This window comes from Musa acuminata, chromosome BXJ1-4 (genome assembly GCF_036884655.1).
Source record: "Musa acuminata AAA Group cultivar baxijiao chromosome BXJ1-4, Cavendish_Baxijiao_AAA, whole genome shotgun sequence".
NCBI classification, from domain to species: domain Eukaryota; kingdom Viridiplantae; phylum Streptophyta; class Magnoliopsida; order Zingiberales; family Musaceae; genus Musa; species Musa acuminata.
The window spans coordinates 39,591,264-39,611,512 of record NC_088330.1 but is presented as its reverse complement, the minus strand read 5'-3'; the positions used below and the strand labels follow the sequence as shown (position 1 = coordinate 39,611,512).

The following is a 20,249-nucleotide window of genomic DNA, read 5'->3' as shown; positions in this document are numbered from 1 at the left end:
TGTCGCTCCATCGCCAGCAAAGACTATTGTGCTTGCCAAGGAAGAAGAAAACACCGCTTTCCTCCATCGCTGCTTCTTCTTCGTCTGTTCACTTCTTCTTCGTCTGTTCACTACGTGCAAACCGAGGCAGCAGCAGCAGCGACGAACAGCACACGGAACGCACCACCACCTTCCACTCCACTGCGATCGCTCCTCGGAAACGCAGCCCTCAGTCCCCAGGGAAGCCACGGCACAACCCAACAACACGTAAACGTCGATTCCTCCTCATCCTCCTCCTCGATCCTCCCCGCCTCTTCTCGCCTGCGCAGCTGGGACAGTGCCACCCACTGCATATATTATCATCATGTCACTCCGCCCGTGGAGAGACGTGACAGTGCTGGAGAAGGGACGTCCTTCTCTCTCTCTATCTTTCTCTCGTTGTCTTTGCTGCAGCCCGGAATCCGAAACCTCTCTCACTGTTCATGGGAATGCGTTCTCCCCCCCCCTCCATAAACAACCGTTGTCCGCTGCCTGTGGGAAAGCTGTGGGGAGTGGTTGAAGAAAGGGCGGAAACTGGTGGAGGCACAGCACGTACGTTCACCGTCCTGTCTTGATGGCTTTTTTGGACTCTCACCTGTGCCAGACCCCACCGACGCCCTGCACTTACTCTTACTCTTAGGGATTAAATACAAGAAGATGTTAGTCTCTTCCCCTTGTCTTGGATTAGAGAGAGAGAGAGAGAGAGAGAGAGAGAGAGAGAGGAATCAGTATGCATGAGCATGAGTTTGACTCGTGATGCTGCCTTGCTTTCCGGTGGGTGGAAGTAACTTATGTGGAACATCAAAAGGCGTGCTACTTTTCATGCATGCATGCATGCAGCGCCTTAATTAGTATTGTGGCATTTAAATGCTGAATCTGCTTTTAAAGAGCCATCAAACCGAGGCGAAACGATCTACATGCATAGTGTAGATGACAAAATCCATTCAAACCTAATCGAACTCATCTAAAATATGGCTGTGGATGACGACGCCTGTTGAGCTAAATCTCTGCAAGTCCTTTGGTTCCTAATTAATTGCCTCCAAATGGTCGAGAGAATTGGCGACAAAAGCCTCGTTTGAAAGAGCTCCACGACATCCCTAAACAAATTAGCTCTTCATTCCATGGTTTGGAGTCAAGACCATATAATTCTGCTGCGCTGGCATCCTCAGCCAAAATCTTGTGAGATTTGAGTGTAGTATCGAGAATGTTGGGCCGGGTTGAAGGGCCGGTCTGAGCCAATTCAACTCAGATTGAACCGAACCCAAGTCAAGTCACCCTATTGATCCAAAGGGTTTTCTCCGAATCAACCAGCGACGACCCCATGTCTGCCGCTGCCATCACTCTACCTGACTCTACCAACCCGACCGGACCGGACCAAATGCTCGCGCTGTGACTTCCCCCACCCGAACGTGAATCAATGGGCCATGAGACTCGGAGGCCCATATATATATATATATATTGGAGACGTGCTCGACAAAAGCCCCTCTAATTTATAGGTAATACAAGAGGATTTAAAAGGGGAGAGAGAGAGAGAGAGAGAACCCCACCATCTCAAGAGTGGGCTGGGCCTCATGGCCTTTGCTTTATTGAACTATCATGACGTGCACCACTATTTGATGGAACCAACCCATGACGGGATCCTCAATCTCCAAGCTTCATTGATGGTTTAGCGGGTGATCATGGATGAATTAGAATGATGATCTGATCTCGATCAAATGTGGGGCCACATTGGCACTCCAATGGATCAGATTACCTCTAATTCTCATCGAATTTAGTTGTTCTATTAGTCTATTCGAATTATATAGAGTGCATCAATATTGCATCAAATCGTCATCTACAATTCCATCATGTTTCATATACATATGAAGTCTTATTCCTGTAGGCACATGAATCTTAATCATTGATAACACATTTACTTCGACATGTAATATATATGTTTTTGGTGATGGAATTTAATAGAAAAAGGATAATTGTAACTTTATATCAATCGGTTTAAATCCAACATAGCTAAGAGACTATCTCACCATGACTTGTGTGTATTTGCAGTAAGTGGATTTCAACACAGCTGATCATATCATTTCTCTTGCAGCTCACATGGTATGACTCCATCTTTATGGGCACATCAACCTACATGAAGAGAAGATTTAGGATCACACATAACTGGATCCAACTCTCGAGAGTTCTCATTAGTGCCATCGTCACTAGGAGTTGAGCCATTCTTCACTGGATGTGGATAACTCATGCACTGGTCCAAACATGGAGTTGGGGACCTCAAGATAAGGATAATGTGAATGGATACTTCTTGTCTCCATTTCACAATCACATTGGTGGATGAGTGGATGATTCATAACCCAAAGCTTCCCATAAAAATATCCTCAAAAATCTTTTTTTTCTCTCTACTATATTTCACTTGTGTGTTTTCCTTTTTGATTGAATAGAACTTGGACCAAGTCATGAAATATGACTTGATACACAATGTTCTTCACGTGATTATTGAATGGAAATGGGCGTGACTATTTTCAACATCACATGACTTGTGATTTCATTATAAAAAACATATTTATTATATGATTTTTCTTATCTTGAGATTGATCAGATTTATAAGTTTTGAACCCTCACTTCCATTCATCATTCAATTTTGTACTACTTATTATTTTATTGCAATGAACTATACATATATATATACACCTATCATGAAGTAATATTGTCCAAATAAGCTGAGTCAATGGTACAATAATATGGATGATCATGATGCGGATCCTATCTAATTACACATTGCATCTGGAATGCATGTTGGTGGAAGACTCCAGTTCAAATTGACATGGTTCGGTCATCATCCTCCAACATGAACAGTTCGATCATGATTAATCCCATATATATATATATATATATATATATAGAGAGAGAGAGAGAGAGAGAGAGAGAGAGAGAGAGAGAGCAGAATTCAAATGGATTAATTGTGGTCCAAAGAAAACAAAAAAAATGACCCACCCAAATTGACCTTATTGCGATAGTAAAGCCGAAGACAGCGGTGGCCACGTGATGGAATTTATCACCTGATCGCGAAGGAGGTCGTGATGGTCCCGCTCCCATCCTTGGCAAGGGCGAAAGGGGTCGAAGTCGTCATACGTTAGCCGTCCGATCGAGATCCGACGGCAAGGACCTAGTCGGAAGCCTCGTACGATCGTCCAAAGAGGGTGGGCAATTCCGAGCCGTCAAATCACATCGCTTCAAACCTTTTTTTTTTTGACGAAAATGACCGTCGGGTGATGGCACTGTTCGGTGGCATTGCCGTCAAAAGCTGGGGGTATTTCAGTCATATCAGCATGATAAGAACTTCCGCAATTTACAGTAAATTTTCCTTTTAGTTATCTCAAAAACAAATAAGATGTTAATATTGTAGCTAAATTAAATCGTGGGGCTCTAATTATTGTTTGAGTGCTCCTCTCTTTTTCCTTCCTCTATGATATAATCCAAACCCACATCTCGCTCTGATTTCATGACAAGTTTTTTGATACCGCCATCAACATCCTAAAACCTTAACGACTGTGTAATGACAGTAATAGGGTTTATCTGGCGTCCTTCTCTCTGTCTATCTGTGAAAGAACTAATGGCGTTGTTAGCAGGCTAAGAGAGACGTAACATGGCGTGGTGTAGGTTTCTTTGGAGGTTTGGGGATGGGAGTTTGTTCTCCGCGGCATCCGCAATGATCGCCACGCACGTTCTAACCCTTGTCCAGAGGAAGAGGAAGCCCACACACACTACACTTGTTGCTCTCTCTCTCTTTCTCTCTCTCTCTCTGCCACTGCCCAACAAACGACGGATTTGTATTTATGTACGTATTTATTGGTATGCAACTCTGAGAGAAATGGAAGCTGAGTCTCCTTCCGTCTCAAACTGTTATCTGGAGGAGTATGCAACAAGCTGAAGGAACCGATCTTTGAAATGGTCTTTTGAGGGTGGTGTTTACTTGTGGGAAACTTGCATGCGTTTTATGCTTTGATTTTTTTTCCTTCCATATACGGCGGTATTCTTCGGTGCAAGTTTACTGATCTTTCATCTCAGTATTCCTTGTCTTTATTCTACGGTTCTACAGTAATCTCACCCTCTCTCTCTCTCTCTGTGGATCTCTTCTTTCAGAGTCACAGACAGACCTATGTATCTCATATTACGCACAAAGCCAACACCCCTGACAGCGCAGCATCTCTCCTCATAGCATCATCATCAGCATCTGTACCATCTTCTCTGGCTCTCTCTCTCCCTTTAGCTGAATCGATTCGTCTCTTCCCTCTTTTCTCTACTTGGATCCCTCTCTCTCTCTCTCTCTCTCTCTCTCCCACTCGGCTTCTACAACCTTCTCATCTTCACCCATGGTGAGCTGAATTAGTGTGTTCTTTTACAGGAAAGAAATACTTTTCTCACCAGACTGGCCTTGTTTCTCTCTCTTAATCTTTCTCTCTTTCCAGTTGTCCATGCTCACAACTTTTTCGCTCCCCCCCCATGTACCGATTCCTTTTCCAACTCTCCAACTGCGTCAATCTAACTCCCTCCTCTCTTTCTCCTCCCCGCGGAGGTGAGAGAGGAAGGAGGGAGTCGGCTTAACCCTCAAAACAGAAGCTAGCTGTGGTAATATAGAGAAGAGAGCACAACAATTCAGTAGATCTTCAAGTGTTGAAGAAGGTGGAGAGAAGATAAAATATTTTCAGGGACATGCAACAGCAGAAAGCAGGGTCCCAATTCGTGGTGCCGCATTCCGAAATGGCCCCATTCTCCCCCTCCGCTGTCGGCTCCGGGGCGCACTTACTGGGAATTCCCGGTCCTGACCCCCTCCAGCAGTCGCCGATGACCGAGGCGGCGTCGCCCATCAGCAGCCGGACACCGGCGCGGCCGCCCACCGTGGATTTCGACGATCTAGCACCCGCGGTGGCCGGGAACTGCCCGGACGACCAGGCTCTTGCTGGGGGCGAGGATGCCGAGAGGGGCGGAGGCGCGACCGGAAACCGGTGGCCACGGCAGGAGACGCTCGCCCTGCTTAAGATCCGCTCCGAGATGGACGCCGCCTTCCGGGACGCCACCTTCAAGGGCTCTCTCTGGGAGGAGGTCTGCAGGTACTCCAAACCATCACAATTCCCATTGCTTTCATCTGCCAGCACCACCAGAATGTGGAGTCTTCTCTTCACATAATTCACGGATCTCTGATACTACAACCGAGATATCACATGAGAGGAGCTTTCCTTAATAGTCTTTCAGGATTGGACTTCGCCCGCAGCAGCATCTGAATGAGTTACGAAAAGCAACGATCTGCCGTCGGGTTCGTACCACGGAGTCTACTGCTGCAATGGTGGCCGCAGCAGCTGGAGCTCCCGTTTTGGGAAAGAAACAAGTCTTCTTCTCTTCGCTTCAACCTCCACGGATCCCTCCCCTCCCCTCCCCTCCCCTCACCTGACCTCACCTTTCTCTTTCCCTTTCCCTCCTTCACGAGTACGGCATCTTCTCTTTTACTAAATTATATCATCTCTGAGTGGGATGTCAGCAGATTCAGATCCGCTGCATCAATCCCAACCAATCCATATTTCCGATGGAGACCGTGGTTTCAGATTCCCAGATGCAAAAAGCATGCAGTCCCTCCTTCCTCCCTTCGACTCCTATTTACTATTATTATTATTATTTTGGGGTTTTAGCTTCTTGTTTTCTCCCTTTTCATCAGCTATAGTCTTTTCATTTATTGAGCCAATAATTGTTGTATTATCAGATGATTAGATGCGGTGCTTGAGTTATAGTGCAATCATGGCGATCTCGTTTTTCTTGCTCTCACTTGCCTTTTCATTAATGTTGTTGTTTCCTTCTCGGTTCCCTTCTTGTATCCTCGTCTGCTTCGGCTATTTCTTATAATTGTTGTTACCTTGTTGATAGAAAACTGGGGGAGTTGGGGTACAAACGGAGCGCCAAGAAGTGCAAGGAGAAGTTCGAGAACGTGCACAAGTACTACAAGCGCACCAAGGAAGGCCGGGCAGGTCGCCAGGACGGCAAGAGCTACCGCTTCTTCAGCCAGCTGGAAGCTCTCTACAGTGGCAGCAGCGACGGCGGCGCCACCACCTCAACCGCCAACCCCGCCCCTGCTCCCCCCCTCGTTGCCGCCTCATCTGCCTTCAGCGCCGGCATGGCGGGACCACCCGTCAGCAGACCCCAGCCTATCTCTGCGACGGCCCCACCAACCATGGCGACGCCCACTAGGGTGGTCGTCCCCGATCTGGCGCTACCCGGGGGCCTGCAAGGACTCACGAGCTCTGCTGTCGCTGGGATAACGTTTTCGTGGAATTCTTCCTCTTCTTCGTCGTCTTCGGACTCCGATGCCGAGGAAACCGGAGATGCCGATGAGAATCAGGAAGGGAGGAAGCGGAAACACGGCGGGGGGTCAGGACCAAGCCGGAAGATGATGGCCTTCTTCGATCGGTTGATGAACCAGGTGATGGAACGGCAGGATGCTATGCAGCAGCGGTTCTTAGAGGCCATCGAGAAGAGAGATCAGGACAGGATGATCCGAGACGAGGCCTGGCGGAGGCAGGAGATGGAGCGGCTCAATCGTGAGCAGGAGCTCTTAGCCCAGGAGCGCGTCATGGCTGCCTCCCGAGACACCGCCATAATCTCGTACCTTCAGAAGATAAGTGGGCAGGCCGTCCCCGTACCACCGATGCCTGCCACCCCTATCTCCATTGCTCCACTTTCGCCACAGCAGCCGTCTCAACATCCTCATGAACGATCACAACCTCCGAGACAGCAGCAGCAGCAGCAGACACCACGCGCACCAGCACAGTCACCCCAGAACCAGAACGAGTGTAAGCAACACCACAAGAGCAGCGAGGTCGTCCGGCACAAGTCTTCGTCGGCGTCAGAGATCGATCCCACTTTGGAGCCGCAGGAGGTTGTCGGAAGTGGGAGCCTCGAGCCCATGCCGTCATCCTCGCGGTGGCCAAGGGCGGAGGTGCATGCATTGATCAACCTCCGGAGCGGTCTCGAGTCGAAGTACCAGGAGGCCGGGCCGAAGGGGACACTGTGGGAGGAGATCTCAGCTGGAATGCAGCGGCTCGGCTATAACCGGAGCGCAAAGAGGTGCAAGGAGAAATGGGAGAACATCAACAAATACTTCAAGAAGGTGAAGGAAAGCAACAAGAAACGGCCGGAGGATTCCAAGACTTGCCCTTACTTCCACCAATTGGATGCCATCTACCGCAAGAAACTCCTCAGCAGCGGGGGAACCAGCAGTGGCAGCGGCAACATCGTGGGAATTCAACGGCAGCAAGTCCAAGAAGCCAATCCACCTCCCAATCAACAGAAGAGTGACGCAGTAACAATCATGCCACAAGAACAAGCACCTCCGCCACCACAAGAACAAGCTGGAAGCAAACATGGGAAGGACGGAAGCTCCAACAATCAAAATGGTGGGAATTCTGAGGGCGGCGAGGTTTCCCTCGGTATACAAGTACCAACTAGCAACGGGGGACTTCCCTCGAGATTCTTTGGCGAAGGATTAAACAAGGTAAGCACTTCCCCACTTCTACCTCCTCTGAAGATCTATGCATAGTGTGATGAATTGATGTTGCATTGAAGTCAGAAAATTTCGTGAAGGAGCTGATGGGGCAACGACAGCAGCAAGCTGCCATGGATGATGACTACGTTAAGTTGGATGAAGCTGACAGCGATAACATGGACCAAAACGACGACAACGATGACAACGATGACGACGACGAGGAAGACAGGAAAATGCAATACACGATACAGTTCCAGAAGCAGAATGTGAATAATGCAGGAGGCAGCGGAGGGAATGGGTCAGCTGCAGCTTCCCCGGGTTCTTTCTTGGCCATAGTTCAATAGATCTGGTACCCCAAAATCTCCATCTCCCCAATTATCTTTCTCCCAGTGTATCCATTCGTGTTCCTGTCCTCCCACTTCTTTTGCTTCTCTCCATGCATGCATTTCCACCATCTTCCTACACATCACTTCTTTAGTGTAGCTTATAGGTGTCACATGGTTCGACATCAAAGAGAGTTGATTGATGAATGATACACACTCATCGCTTCAGTCCATCCGTTGCTATTTATTGATTTGTTTGTGGAATAAGCATCCTCTCAGGGCCAGCGGCGGCGGCACACATCTACCATAGGAGGCAATAAGCACGAAGCCGTCAGCATCGGAAGAGAGAGAGAGAGAGAGAGGAGATTTTTTTTTGGTTGTTGTGGCATGTACATTGAATTGGTGAAACGACAAGTCCAGCAAAATCAAAGGAATATATGGTAAAAATCCTCACTGTCTCGACACCTCAATCTCTTTTCTTCGTGATTACCACTTAATTTCAGAAAGGACCCTCACACAAACAAGGAAAAAGAGAAAGAAAGAGGTGAGATCAAATCATAGGCACTGCAATTCGGTGCGAGGATTCTCCTTCTTTTACTTCTCTTTCTCATAACTGGATTACTGTGAAGGTCTCTAAAGTTGGCTTACATTTGAAGTTTTAATATGTACGTACATTTCCTATTTTTCTTGTCATCATTACTGTTCACTCTTGCTGCTTCCGTCACCATTTACTCCCATCTTCTTACTGTGCACTACTACCTGTCACATTGAACTCTGTCAAGGACTTTAGTGGACTGCAGTGAGAATTCTGCAAGGTATCCACAGAAGAAAAGGATGCATGACGGAAAGCCTCTTGCTGGCTTTAAGAAAAGATGAAAGAAGTGGTCGGTACGTGTGATGGTTAGCTACGAGTGCCGAGTGTAAAGGGAAGCTAAGACGGTATTATGAGGGAACGTGAAGGTTGCAGGCAGCCGCTGATGGCGTTGAGATGCCCAACCCCGCTTTCTTCCTCTTTTCCTCTGTACCTTTTCTTTATGAAATGTTCCCTTTTGTTCTTTTATTGCTTTCTTTCAGATCTTTGCTTAACAAAAGGTAGCCGACACAACAAGTTTTGTCAGTGACATGCAGTGCTTTGGATTCCTAAAATGCCCCCTTCTCTCATCAAAGCAGACTAGAGAGTTTGTCGGCAAAGATTTAAGCTCGCAGGAGGAGGAGGCATTTGCAGCAATGACTGGGGACTAATACGAGAAGGAAAAGGAGCGGGGGACAAACTGTGGGAAGGGCGGGCCGGCTGCATGTGCGCGGACTTCACACTTCACGAGGCGTGCTTCTGCTGCTGTCAGTATGTGTTTGAGAGAGAGAGAGAGAGAGAGAGAGAGGGAGCGTTATACCGCATCATGCGATCGATGATCTATCACTGCACAACGTACGCCAACTCCAGTGGAGGTTATCTACGCATCAATCCTGCATCTTGCGCTACGTCACTCACGTGAGCGTTGGATCTGCGCGCGCCTCTCTTCTTTGACTTTTGTACGATGATGTATATATTCTTATCATGCCGTGAGGTAAATAACATCGTATGCGACTCGCCATGAATTAATATTTCATTGTGGTTCCGATCCCTAATTTCTAGTAGCATTTGTATGATCGAAGTTATGGTACCGCCATAGCAATATACAAAGGCTTTTTTTTATATAGTTAAACTTGATAATAGATCAAAATTTAAACATATCATATACAATCAAATCATAATTAGTCCATATAACCTAATATTTACTATCGATACATAAACACACAGACCCAAAAATATATATGGTCAACTCCTCACATTGGATTCATTTTGAACTTTTAATTAACTTTAGCATTCGAGGAATCTTTCTAAGTATCGCTCTCGATGTAATTTTATGAGATCCTCTGGTTCAAAATGAAGAAAATAATAAAAAATAAGAATAATTATTGAAGAAGCTTTATTGAAGATAAGAAGCTTTAGCTTGAATACATTAACATGTCCATTCAATTTATAGAGATTAGAAGGGAGGAATTTCCTCAACAAAATAGAGAATTTCTCTCAACAGAATAGAGAGACTGCTATTATGCCCCCGTAAGATGGTTCTCCTGTCAAGGATACCAATCTTGGATCACCAATCTTGGATTGATGCAAAACAAATAGTTTACGAACCAGAGGCTTCGTGAGTAGAGCAAGAGCAGATCGCTATTGCTGTTGTTGCGGCTGCGACGGCGATAGCTACAGCAAAGGAGAAAGCTACAGCAATGAACAAAGCTATAGCAATACTGTAGCAGAAGAGGAGGAAGTTGCAACGATGCTATAGCAGAGGAGAAAGCTACAGCAGAAAGCTGCAATAGAAATAAAGCAAAGGAGGAAACTGCAACAGAGGAGGAAGCTATAACGATGCTACAATAGAAAAGAAGGCTACAACAGAGGAGGAAAGGTGAGGTAGCGCAGCACTAGAGACGACGGATAGTAGAAAGCCTTATCTTTTACCGCCGGAGATGGAGAAGCAACAGAATAAAGAGATTTCGCTCAACAGAATAAAGAGATTTCCTTGTATAGTTAAAGAAATCTTATCTACTATCACAAAAAAGATGCAAAAAGAAAATCATTTTAAAGACTTGCAAGGATTATCTAATTTGTTGACATGATATGTTCTAGAGAATGCTTGGTTGTATGAGGTTGATGATCATTTCTGAATACAAATACGATGCATCTGCATTGAGAATTATGAATTATAAGATTAATCCACAAAATGATAGTTTGGTGTTTCAAATTTGACTTAATTCCTAATGAATGCATGCATTATTTTCACTTGTATTAACTTAATTCTTCCTCCAATGAAACCATTAAGAAATGATACGCGTATGCGCTTCGTTTTCCCTCGGAAAATGCTAAACTTGCGTGCACGCAATTGCGGTGTGTTGTTGTGAGCATCTAATGATTAGAGTTATGGTTAGGTGGAAGTCGTTGTTTAGCTGTATGCCAACGTTGATCGTAACGAAGGCAGTATCAGAGAGAGACTCCTCAACACTTTACCATGGTTTGAGGAAGTCCAATGGTTTCCAATCTTTGATTTTGACTGCAAAGCAGCAGATGAAGACGGACAAAAGTCATGGCAAAGAGCTTTGTGTAATATAGTGACTCTTCAACAAGCTGTGCTATGTGATGCGTTCCAGCTTTCACATGGCGATGCTGATTTGAACTCTCAGCATTCACATCGTGGATCAAAGTCTTTTATGCTAGTGAGTCTTTTCCATCCAAAATACAACGAGAATATAGACTGTATTTATAAAATATCTATGTTTATGTCCCACCTAGACATGAATTTGGGCACTGTGTTTAGATTGATCTATTGGTGAAAGAGTTGGAGGTTTGCAGGAAAGCCAAGCTAAAGTTGGGGAGGTCATTTGCGTTGTTTTCTTGTGCCAGAGGAATCCTGACAGATAGATTGAAAGCTATATGTTGGAGACCATGGAGGATAATGCTCCATGTTGGTCGATTTACCCTATGTTTCCCACTTGCATTCTTTGCACATGGCCTCACTCTCTTCACCCACCAATTGACACACTCTTGGGCCCTCCACAATTCATCTTTTCTTGATCTTTGCTGCTTATTCCTTGATCCCAATCTCCTCCAGATGAAGAACTGCAGTGTATTCCTCTCCTTCAGTATGATCAGAACATACAAATCGTAGCTTTTCAAGCACTGTGCTGGAGGAGGGTATTTGTTTGATGAAACAAACCATGACTTGTTTTTCAAGCACTGTGCTGGAGGAGGGAATTGCATGATCCTAAGCAGCATGAAAAGAAAAGGCATGTTATGTTGTTCATATTTTTGCAGTCCAATGGCAGTAGTAAGAAGCTTTGGAGCCTTGGAGACATGCTTATCCAAACAAAACAATTGTCTGAGTGCAAAATTTATGTGCTTTTTACAAGCGAGAGGAACACATTATGAGTGTCATTATCACAAGTAACTCTCCAATTCATTGTGACCTTTTACGATTTTTAATGCTAAAGTCTCCACTCAAGACATTCCAAGTGGAAAGTTGATGGATGGATGAAGGCCTCAGTGAGCAACCTCCAAGTTACTTCATAGGAAGATCCATGGACATCATCTTAAATGACCTTTTCCTCAGGTGGTTCTGCACTTGGAAGGTGATGAAATTTCAGTCTGTCCAAGCAAACCAAGCTGATGATATTTCACAACAACATGCTACATGCATGTGATATGATCATTTGAGTAGCAATATAATGCAAAGATCCAAACTTTGTGTATCAGGTCTCCTGGTGTGACAAACAATCAAAGAAATTGGCCTTGAATTGGAAATCCTTGCAGGTGATGAGATAACATGAAGGTGAGTATGCAATATCACTGTATTGCTCATATGGATACAGATGTAGAAGTCATAGAAGGCTTTGTTTATGCTGATACAAAAAGGAATATAATTCTCTCTTGTTAAAGCCAGTAACTTTCTCATTGATTGACAAGTTACCATATGTTGTTGGATCAAAATATAAATTCTGGGAGAAGTAGAAAGAAGATGAAAATGGTTTTTTTTTCTCATGAGGATGCTATCCTTGCAGAAAGCTTGTCAAGCTTTCCCTCACTGAAACTACAGTATAGCAGAAGAAGAAACCACAACAGTGATAGCAAAACCAAGTATTCTCCCATGTGGCAATGAAGCATGACAATCTTGGGGTAGCATGACTTCCATGGCCACTGAAGTATACTCTCCTTGGGGAAGCCTAGTGCTGCTGCAGCAGTGGCTCATGTAATTGTGATACTTCAGAAGTGATCAGCACATCAGATGAAATCCAAAGTGAACCTACTTGGGATCATCATCTGAGGCTGACTACAAGAACTACCATGTTATGACCACAAGAGCTCAACCATTTGAGCCTTGTCCCAATCACAAGCTTGACTGCGATATCATGTCAACAGGATGCATCCAATCAATGCCTAAATAGAAGGCAAAAGAAATCATATATATGATTAACTGAAAGATGTTGAAATTTGAGTTAAATTGTACATTAAAGAAGAATATTGAATTAAATTGCATGAAAAAAAAAGAATATAAATGATGATAAGACAAGACATTTTTAAATTGAGATGTATAAACAATGAGATTAGCCAATATGAAACTCTAATCATCTAAGATTAAGAGCATAGGGAAAAAAAAAAGACTATTAGGAGTGTACATTTAAGAAAATTCAAAAATAATTATTACAGAAAAATTATGTTTTAGGAATTGACAAGAATAATTTGGATTATATATATATATATATATATATATATATATATATATATATATATATATATATATATAATTTTTATGATGAATAAGAATGGAGAAAAGGATATCTATTGAATTGCTAAAGCTAGAAAAACTGAAAATTTGCACAATAGTAGATGCATAAAAGATGAACATTGATGACTTTTATCAACGATATCAAGATTAATTATTTGATGAATATCTTATAAATAGTTATGAACCTCAAAATTATTGATTTGTGAAAAAAGTAAAGCAAATGAGATAAATAGAACTCTAAAAATATAAATAAATTAAAAAATATATAGGACACGATATTACCTTTATACTATATGGAAGTGTTTAGGATATAATAATAATTTTATTTTCTAGTTTATTGAATATAAATCTTAATATAAAAATTGTCATAATCTTCTCATCCATCTGTAGATCCCTTCAATTGCACTTGATTTGATGATTCAAAGCACTTCATCTTGGCCTGTCGGAACTCACCCACGAAGACTTTGTGATTCGTACTTGCATTGTGTGATCATGATATATTGTTAGCTGATCTCGCGAGAAAACGTTTTGCTAAACCCCGTTGTTTCCGTTTCCCGAACGCCGAGTTGATCCGAAATGGCCTCATCCCTTCTTCGCTTCCCTCTCCCCCGCCCTCACTCCTCTCTCCTTCTCTCCCCTTCCTCTATCACCCACAAGATCTCCTCCCGTCTCCTCCTCCTCCTCCCCTTCTCCTCTCCATCCTCATCTTCCTCTCCTCGTCTCCTTCTCTCTAGCTCCCATCGCCTCTTCTCCTCGCTTTCCCATTCGCCGCCGCCGCCGCCGCCTCCTGATCCTCTCCACCTCCAGAGCGACCTCCGAGGTCAAGATTCCGACTTCGAGGACCCAGAAGAAGATGATTCCCATGAAGAATCCGAGCTCGAGAACGAGGCGGGGGATGATACGGAACCGGCTGTTGCCGTTCCGTTGCCGCGGTTGCCATCGCCGAAGCTGAGCATTAAGGAGAAGAAGGAGCTGGCATCGTACGCCCACAGCCTGGGAAAGAAGCTCAAGTCCCAGCAGGTCGGTAAGTCGGGTGTGACTCCCTCCGTGGCCGCCGCCTTCGTCGAGACTCTGGAGGCCAATGAGCTCCTCAAGGTTAGCCCTTATTGCCCCTTGTGTAAAAATCGCATTTTGATGTTGCATTGGACTTAAATCTTTTGAATGCAAGATTTTTTTTTCCCCCGATTTTAAGGTAGCTTGAGAAAGAGAGATGCAAAGGATGTTAGTGGTTAATTTCAACCAAGAGAAAAATAAGTTAATTGCAATCAATAATAAGAAAATTGAAAACTTGTAAATGGATGACAGGAGTGAATGAAATCTTTAGTGTTGGCTTCTCTTTTATGGCAGAAATGTCGAGGGCATATATTTACTCTCGTCATGGTATTTTCCTCTACCCTACACTTTAGGTCTTCAGGTAGGAGTCGCTATTCTCTGCATATCTTGTCCCTAAATTTTAGTCATATCCCACGCGAAGGCTTGTGGTAATGTGATGCTAAAAACAGTAACTGAGATGCAACTTTAACCAACTAATTAGTCTTATCTTAGTATTATTTGCTACATTATTATGAATCCTTTGCACCACACTTCCTTACTATTTGCTATTTCCAAGTAAAAATTTCCTACTGCTAATCCTTTGATAAGACTTTTTCTACTCCAACTCTTCTAGACTCCACAAATCTCGTAATTTTGAGGAATTTTAATCATTTTTTTCATGATGTTACCTTACCGAGTTAAGTCCGCCAAAAGTCGGTTTATATTTTAATTTGTCAGGTACATGGCGAAGTTAATTGTTATTTGATTGGGCTTGAACTGGAAACGGAATGCTGCCTTTATTTAGCTGTGATGCTTTCTAATTTTTTAGTACTATTAGAGCAATTTATCAAAATATTGCTCAGGCCATTACAAAATAAGACACTGGACTGGTTCTTTCTGATTTTTGTCTGGATTTCTCTCATTAAGGCATTTAAGGTGGTAAGAGTTATGGTTATGTGGTTATTGAAATAGGATTTTTTGGCTGTACTAAAACAAATTGTATGCGTCAAAATTGTTTGTAGGTGGTACATTGACCCTACTCTCATTTGTGGATCTCTCATGCACTAGATTCAACCTTTATGATGGCAAGCATTGGTATAATGATAAGGTTGCTTCACCTATTACTTAGATGACCAAAATTCGAGTCATAGAAATAATTTTTCTATCTGTAGAGGTAATACTATAACACTAATGCACCTTAAACATGGTCTGGTGATGGTGTACCAAACCTACTTATCAAACATTGAGGGTTCAAAACCTCATCTGATATATTATTTAAGGTGTTAACTAGCCTAGCTTGTAAAGACTTTGATAGTTTATTGCAAGGTCTTGGGCTCGAATCCTGCCTTTGACACTTACCTTTTGCAAAAAAAGAAAAAAAAGATTACAACACTGATTCTCCTTGAATCTTGCACTGACAAGAGTCTCATACACAAGGTTCATGGTTGTTCTTTTATGATTTGGGTGACCAGGAATTAGGTCACAAATATAGTCTTTCTACTTGTAGAGATGAGGCTATGTATATTGACCCTCCTAAACCTCATATCGATGGAAGCCTCTTGTAAGTTCACCATTTTTATGTTTAGCTGCAAGTCCCCTGTTGTGTGTGTGTGTGTTTTTTTAATTTCTTTGGGCTTGAAAATTTGCTCAATATCATGGTTATGTCTAACTCCAGGAATCTTTTCTTACTTTAATGTTGGTTCTGGGATCTGGTTCAAACTTCAGATACTAAACACCATGATGTCTTTCCTAGAATTGTTGACAGTAATATGATAAATGACAATCATAGTTCTCATATTATATCAATTCTGAGCTTCTGCCTTGCATAATTAGCAAACTACAGAAAGGGACTTACCAGTTTTCTTGTGACTCGAGCAGCTAAAAGTACATGGAAGCTGTCCAGGAGAGCTAAGTGATGTGATAAAACAACTTGAGCAGGCAACTGGATCAGTTGTTGTGGGACAGATTGGCCGTTCAGTCATTCTCTATAGGCCTAGCCTTAGCAAGATGCAAAAGAAAGAAGCTCAGAATACCAGGAATACCTGGAATGCAAAGTCTCCGAAACCCGTTGGCACCTCCAAAATGCAAAGGAAACGGAAAGTGTTTGCTCGTAGCAGCAGATAAAGCCATGCCCCTTCTCTGATGTATCTGTTGGAGTTCATCTGGCAGCACCAACCGTGTAATTCACCAAAATATCTGTCGAAAACCATGTCGCTAGCAAGTTTATGTATATGCTTTCTGGTTGACACAGGATGGATATGGGTTTGGAGACAGGATGTGAGAGAAGTGATGTGAACTTCAAATGTATGCAATTCATTGAGCATATTCTGTGTCTGCACCCTGGAGTGCTTATCAAAACATGGTTTTAAGCCTCCGTCCCTATTCTGTATTGATCACAGATATGTACAACTTCTTTTTCTTTCTTTTTCCTCCTTTCTCTCAGTCTGGGGAGACTTTTGGAAAATAGTCTTCACTTTGTCAATGAGCATGGTGTTCTTGAATACATATTTTAGCTTATGCTGTCCAAGTTTTCTGTTTTTGGGTTTTATTGGCTGATGGCTAATGCAATTCTGTTCAGGCAGTCAGTTGTTTTGTTTTGTATGTTAAGATCAGCAGTATACATTGTTCCAACGGAGTTCCTTCTTGCTTGATTACTTGCTTAAGAGTTGGATTTACTGTTTCTAGATTCGGTCTAGTCATTATGATCGATTTGCACTCGTAATTCTCTAGTAGTTTTCTGAGTGTGATGCGAACACTAACATCCTTTGGTATATTTTTGGATTATTGTAGCATTTCACTAAATATAGGATAAAACACATTTTTAGAGAATGTTTAACTGTGTTGTGCATTGATTAGCAAATTTTGGAAGGTGAACCATTGTAATGAACTCTCGTATTATGCATTTCTTCATGGTTTTGATCTTCTTTTACATGAGAGGAGGGGTGTACGCACTCTTTTGTTTAATTAAAAGTTTTTTTAGAAAATAAAATATAAATTGGTTAGCATTTCAAATTTAAAGTGTAAAGACTTGGATTCAAATTAATTTATTTTTTATCAATCCAAACATATGGTTCTATTCGAAATCAAAATTTATAATTTCAAAATGGAATTGATCTTATTTCAATTCTAAATTTGACAGAACCAAAATTGTTAATTCCAAAACCATTATCACTACTAATATACACCTTAAACATTAATCTGATTACGATATATTGAACCCACTCATCGAAGTTTGAGAGTTTAAATCTTTATCTAATATATTTTTTAAAGATATCAATTAACTTAACCAGTAAAGACTTTCATAATATATCATAAATCCGAGATTCAAATTTTACATTCATCACTTATCCTTTATATAAAAAAAATCTTATGTTAATCTATAAATAAACGAATCTTGCACTATTTTGTCATGGCAGAACACCCTCTGCCACAACTTGATCAACTCTATGCCTTGACTAAAGGTCAACTTAATACTACAATTTGAAACAGTCTCTTGACAAGGACAAAATAGTATCTTAGTCCTCTGTGCACATAAATGTTTTCTTCCTCCTGGTGTCAAGAACGGTGAGCGCCCACCATTTGGCTGGTTTCTGCACGCATGCACATCACAAGAACAGAAATCCAAGTACCATCAGCCACGGGTTTCGGTTCATGGTGCAAAGCTTGGAGTACTGCTCACCCATAACTTCTTCATCAAAGTCCTTAATGTATACCCCACAAATTTCCACAAGCAAACAAACAAACGATGTAGAACGAAAGGTGGATAGCTCATGGAATTAGCATGAGAGTGAGCTTCTCCCACTAGAGGGGGGGGGGTGGTTTAGTGAGAGATGGAAGGACATGGTGTCATCAAATGACAGCATACATGGTATGAGCAGCTCAGTTTTTTTCTCTCTTCTGATACAGAGAGAGTGAGATGCAAGCTCTGACCGAGCAGAGTCGTACAATTGTTGCGTGATTCCCATATGCATTCACGAGGAATCAGCCAAATGCTACGCATTCCCCAAGAAGCATAATAACAAACAGTACTTGTGCACCCAAAGAAAACAGACGCGGCCACAGAGAACAGAGCAGACACCAAGGAATATACAAAGACTGCTAAAACCAATCCCATTTCAAGCGTTCTCTCATCATCCACTGCGAAGCCACCTGTGCTTAATTATCTATTCCTCTCTCTATATGCTGGGAATCTCTAATAGTAGAAGATGATGAGAAGAGAACAGTCATGTCAGACGTTTCTTCCTTACTCCCCACATGGTCAAATACCAGAGATAGCTGCCAGTAAAACACTGAGAAAAGGTAGCTAATGCTATTTGTGTGAGGGGGGAAAAGCCATACGGTACAAATTTTACATCCGACCGGGTCTGAACCGGGCGATTCGGGCAGGCGAACCGGGCGCGGCGCGGCTCGTCAGAAGGAAGGGACCGGCGGCGCGGCAGGGAAGATGAGGAGATCCGCCTCCTTCTTGCGCCGCATTTCGAGGACCTTGCGGTGGCTGTTGGAGTGGATGTGGTTGACGAAGGTAGGGCTGCAGGCGGGACGGTACTCCGGGAGGAGGCGGCCGGACTTGAACCTGACGCCGCAGGCGTTGCAGAGGGTCTTGGCGCCGAGGGGCCCGGCCCGCCACTGCGGCGTCTTCTGGGCCCCGCAGTGGCTGCACCGCCGCTCGCAGGAGCCGGAAGCGGCGGTCGCTGATGGCTTTGGCTTCCGGCCACGTTTCTTCGGCCGTTGGTTCTTGGCTGGGGGCGGCGTGGCGTCATATAGGAGGAAGCTTTGGTCAGCGCCGGCGGCGGGATGGCGGTCGTATACGAGGCATGAGATGGAGGTGTTCCTGGAGGAGGAGCAAGAGGATGAAGCGGAGGAAGAGGTGTCGCTGGTGGTGATTGAGGAGGAGTCGGCGAAAACAAGAGGGCCGGACACGGACCATGCGGCGGCGGAGCGGCAACGCTTGCTGCGTTTGGCCTTCATGGGGACCATAACTTCTTTGGAGAATCCACAGACCGCTGGGCTCTTAGGGGATGCACCTTGTGCTGCTGCTACTGCCGGGGTACCGGTTTGGCCGTGAGGCGGCGGCGCTGAAGTGGTGTGAGCAACGCCAGGGCACTGCGAAAACTCTGAGGAGGAGCCTTCTATGACGAGAGATACCCACTCCAGCTCTTCAGCATCATGCGCCTGCAGAAAGCAAAGCCAAGCTCCAAAAGAACCACTCTGAAGGTATCAAAAATCCCATAAAAAACCGCTTTCTTTTTTTTCCTTATAGCCTTCGATTCTAACGATCAGGAGAACGAAAGGCTTACGGGAAGACTGATTTCAGAAAGACGAGGCTGCAGTGATTGGAAGGAGAGAGTCGAACTCGTGGAAGGAGGAGAAGAATTGTTGGAATCAGCTCTTTCCCCGTTCCCTGCTTCGGGAGCTTCGGCTTTAGCAGTGACTTCTTCAACCACCTCCTTCGCCGCCTCTGCTTCCTTGTAGTTCTCCGCGTAGTCTCCGAGGTCGAGGAGGTCGTCCACCGAGAACTCCTCTCCCAAAAGGTTCCCTCTTTCGGCAGCCCAACCCCAATCCTCGTTCACCGTCACCTTGTTCTGCTGCTGCTGTTGAAGCCGCTGCTGTCCTGAGTATAAACTGCTCCCCGGCATGCTATGTTTCAGCGCCTCCTCCATTCTCACCTCTCTTTCTACCTGCAAACACCCAACAACAACAACTCTCATAAACCCATCTACCAACAAAACCGTAAAGGTGACATCTTTCCCTCTCTGCTTTGTTCCTTCCATCTCCCCTCACCTGCGAGCAGTTGAAGTAGACCAAAGAAGGAACAGGGGACGGCAGCTGAAGCGGGCCAAGTGGCAGAGGAATGGAGGTAGGCTGAGGAATGAAGAACGGAGACGACAGCGAAGGAGCAGGAGAGGAAGACGAAGAGAAGGGGACGAGCGTTTTGTGGAACATTAAACGGCTGCCGATTTCCGTGAGCACTCCAAGTCAACCATCCAAATGCAAACATACATTTTCACCACTACTTTTCTTTGGTGT

General features: G+C 44.0%; 3 protein-coding genes across 7 annotated transcripts; 2 read left to right on the top strand and 1 right to left on the bottom strand.

Moving 5' to 3' along the window:
* The first annotated feature begins 4,217 nt into the window (after positions 1-4,217).
* Positions 4,218-9,476, top strand: LOC135585456 (trihelix transcription factor GTL1-like). Of its 4 annotated transcripts, XR_010510066.1 has the most exons (4): positions 4,219-5,126; positions 5,932-7,555; positions 7,627-8,309; positions 8,988-9,476. XR_010510066.1 is itself a non-coding variant. In XM_065178387.1 (3 exons), the coding sequence occupies exons 1-3, from the start codon at positions 4,729-4,731 to the stop codon at positions 7,888-7,890; spliced, it is 2,268 nt and encodes a 755-aa protein (XP_065034459.1). In that variant the 5' UTR covers positions 4,218-4,728; the 3' UTR covers positions 7,891-9,476. The 4 variants fall into 4 exon arrangements, 3 of the variants coding, with proteins under 3 accessions (XP_065034459.1, XP_065034458.1, XP_009398096.2); XM_065178387.1 differs by having other exon boundaries at positions 4,218-5,126; positions 7,645-9,476; XM_065178386.1 differs by having other exon boundaries at positions 7,627-9,476.
* Positions 9,477-13,731: 4,255 nt separating this feature from the next.
* LOC135667051 (uncharacterized) lies at positions 13,732-16,749 on the top strand. The gene is made up of 2 exons (XM_065178390.1): positions 13,732-14,285; positions 16,101-16,749. The coding sequence occupies exons 1-2, from the start codon at positions 13,767-13,769 to the stop codon at positions 16,344-16,346; spliced, it is 765 nt and encodes a 254-aa protein (XP_065034462.1). The 5' UTR covers positions 13,732-13,766; the 3' UTR covers positions 16,347-16,749.
* Positions 16,750-18,307: 1,558 nt separating this feature from the next.
* Positions 18,308-20,249, bottom strand: LOC135585449 (GATA transcription factor 5-like). Of its 2 annotated transcripts, XM_009399825.3 has the most exons (4): positions 20,004-20,249; positions 19,520-19,900; positions 19,147-19,394; positions 18,308-19,053 (listed from the first exon to the last, which is right to left on the bottom strand). In XM_009399825.3, the coding sequence occupies exons 1-4, from the start codon at positions 20,163-20,165 to the stop codon at positions 18,633-18,635; spliced, it is 1,212 nt and encodes a 403-aa protein (XP_009398100.2). In that variant the 5' UTR covers positions 20,166-20,249; the 3' UTR covers positions 18,308-18,632. The 2 variants fall into 2 exon arrangements, with proteins under 2 accessions (XP_009398100.2, XP_065034461.1); XM_065178389.1 differs by having other exon boundaries at positions 18,513-19,394; positions 20,004-20,231.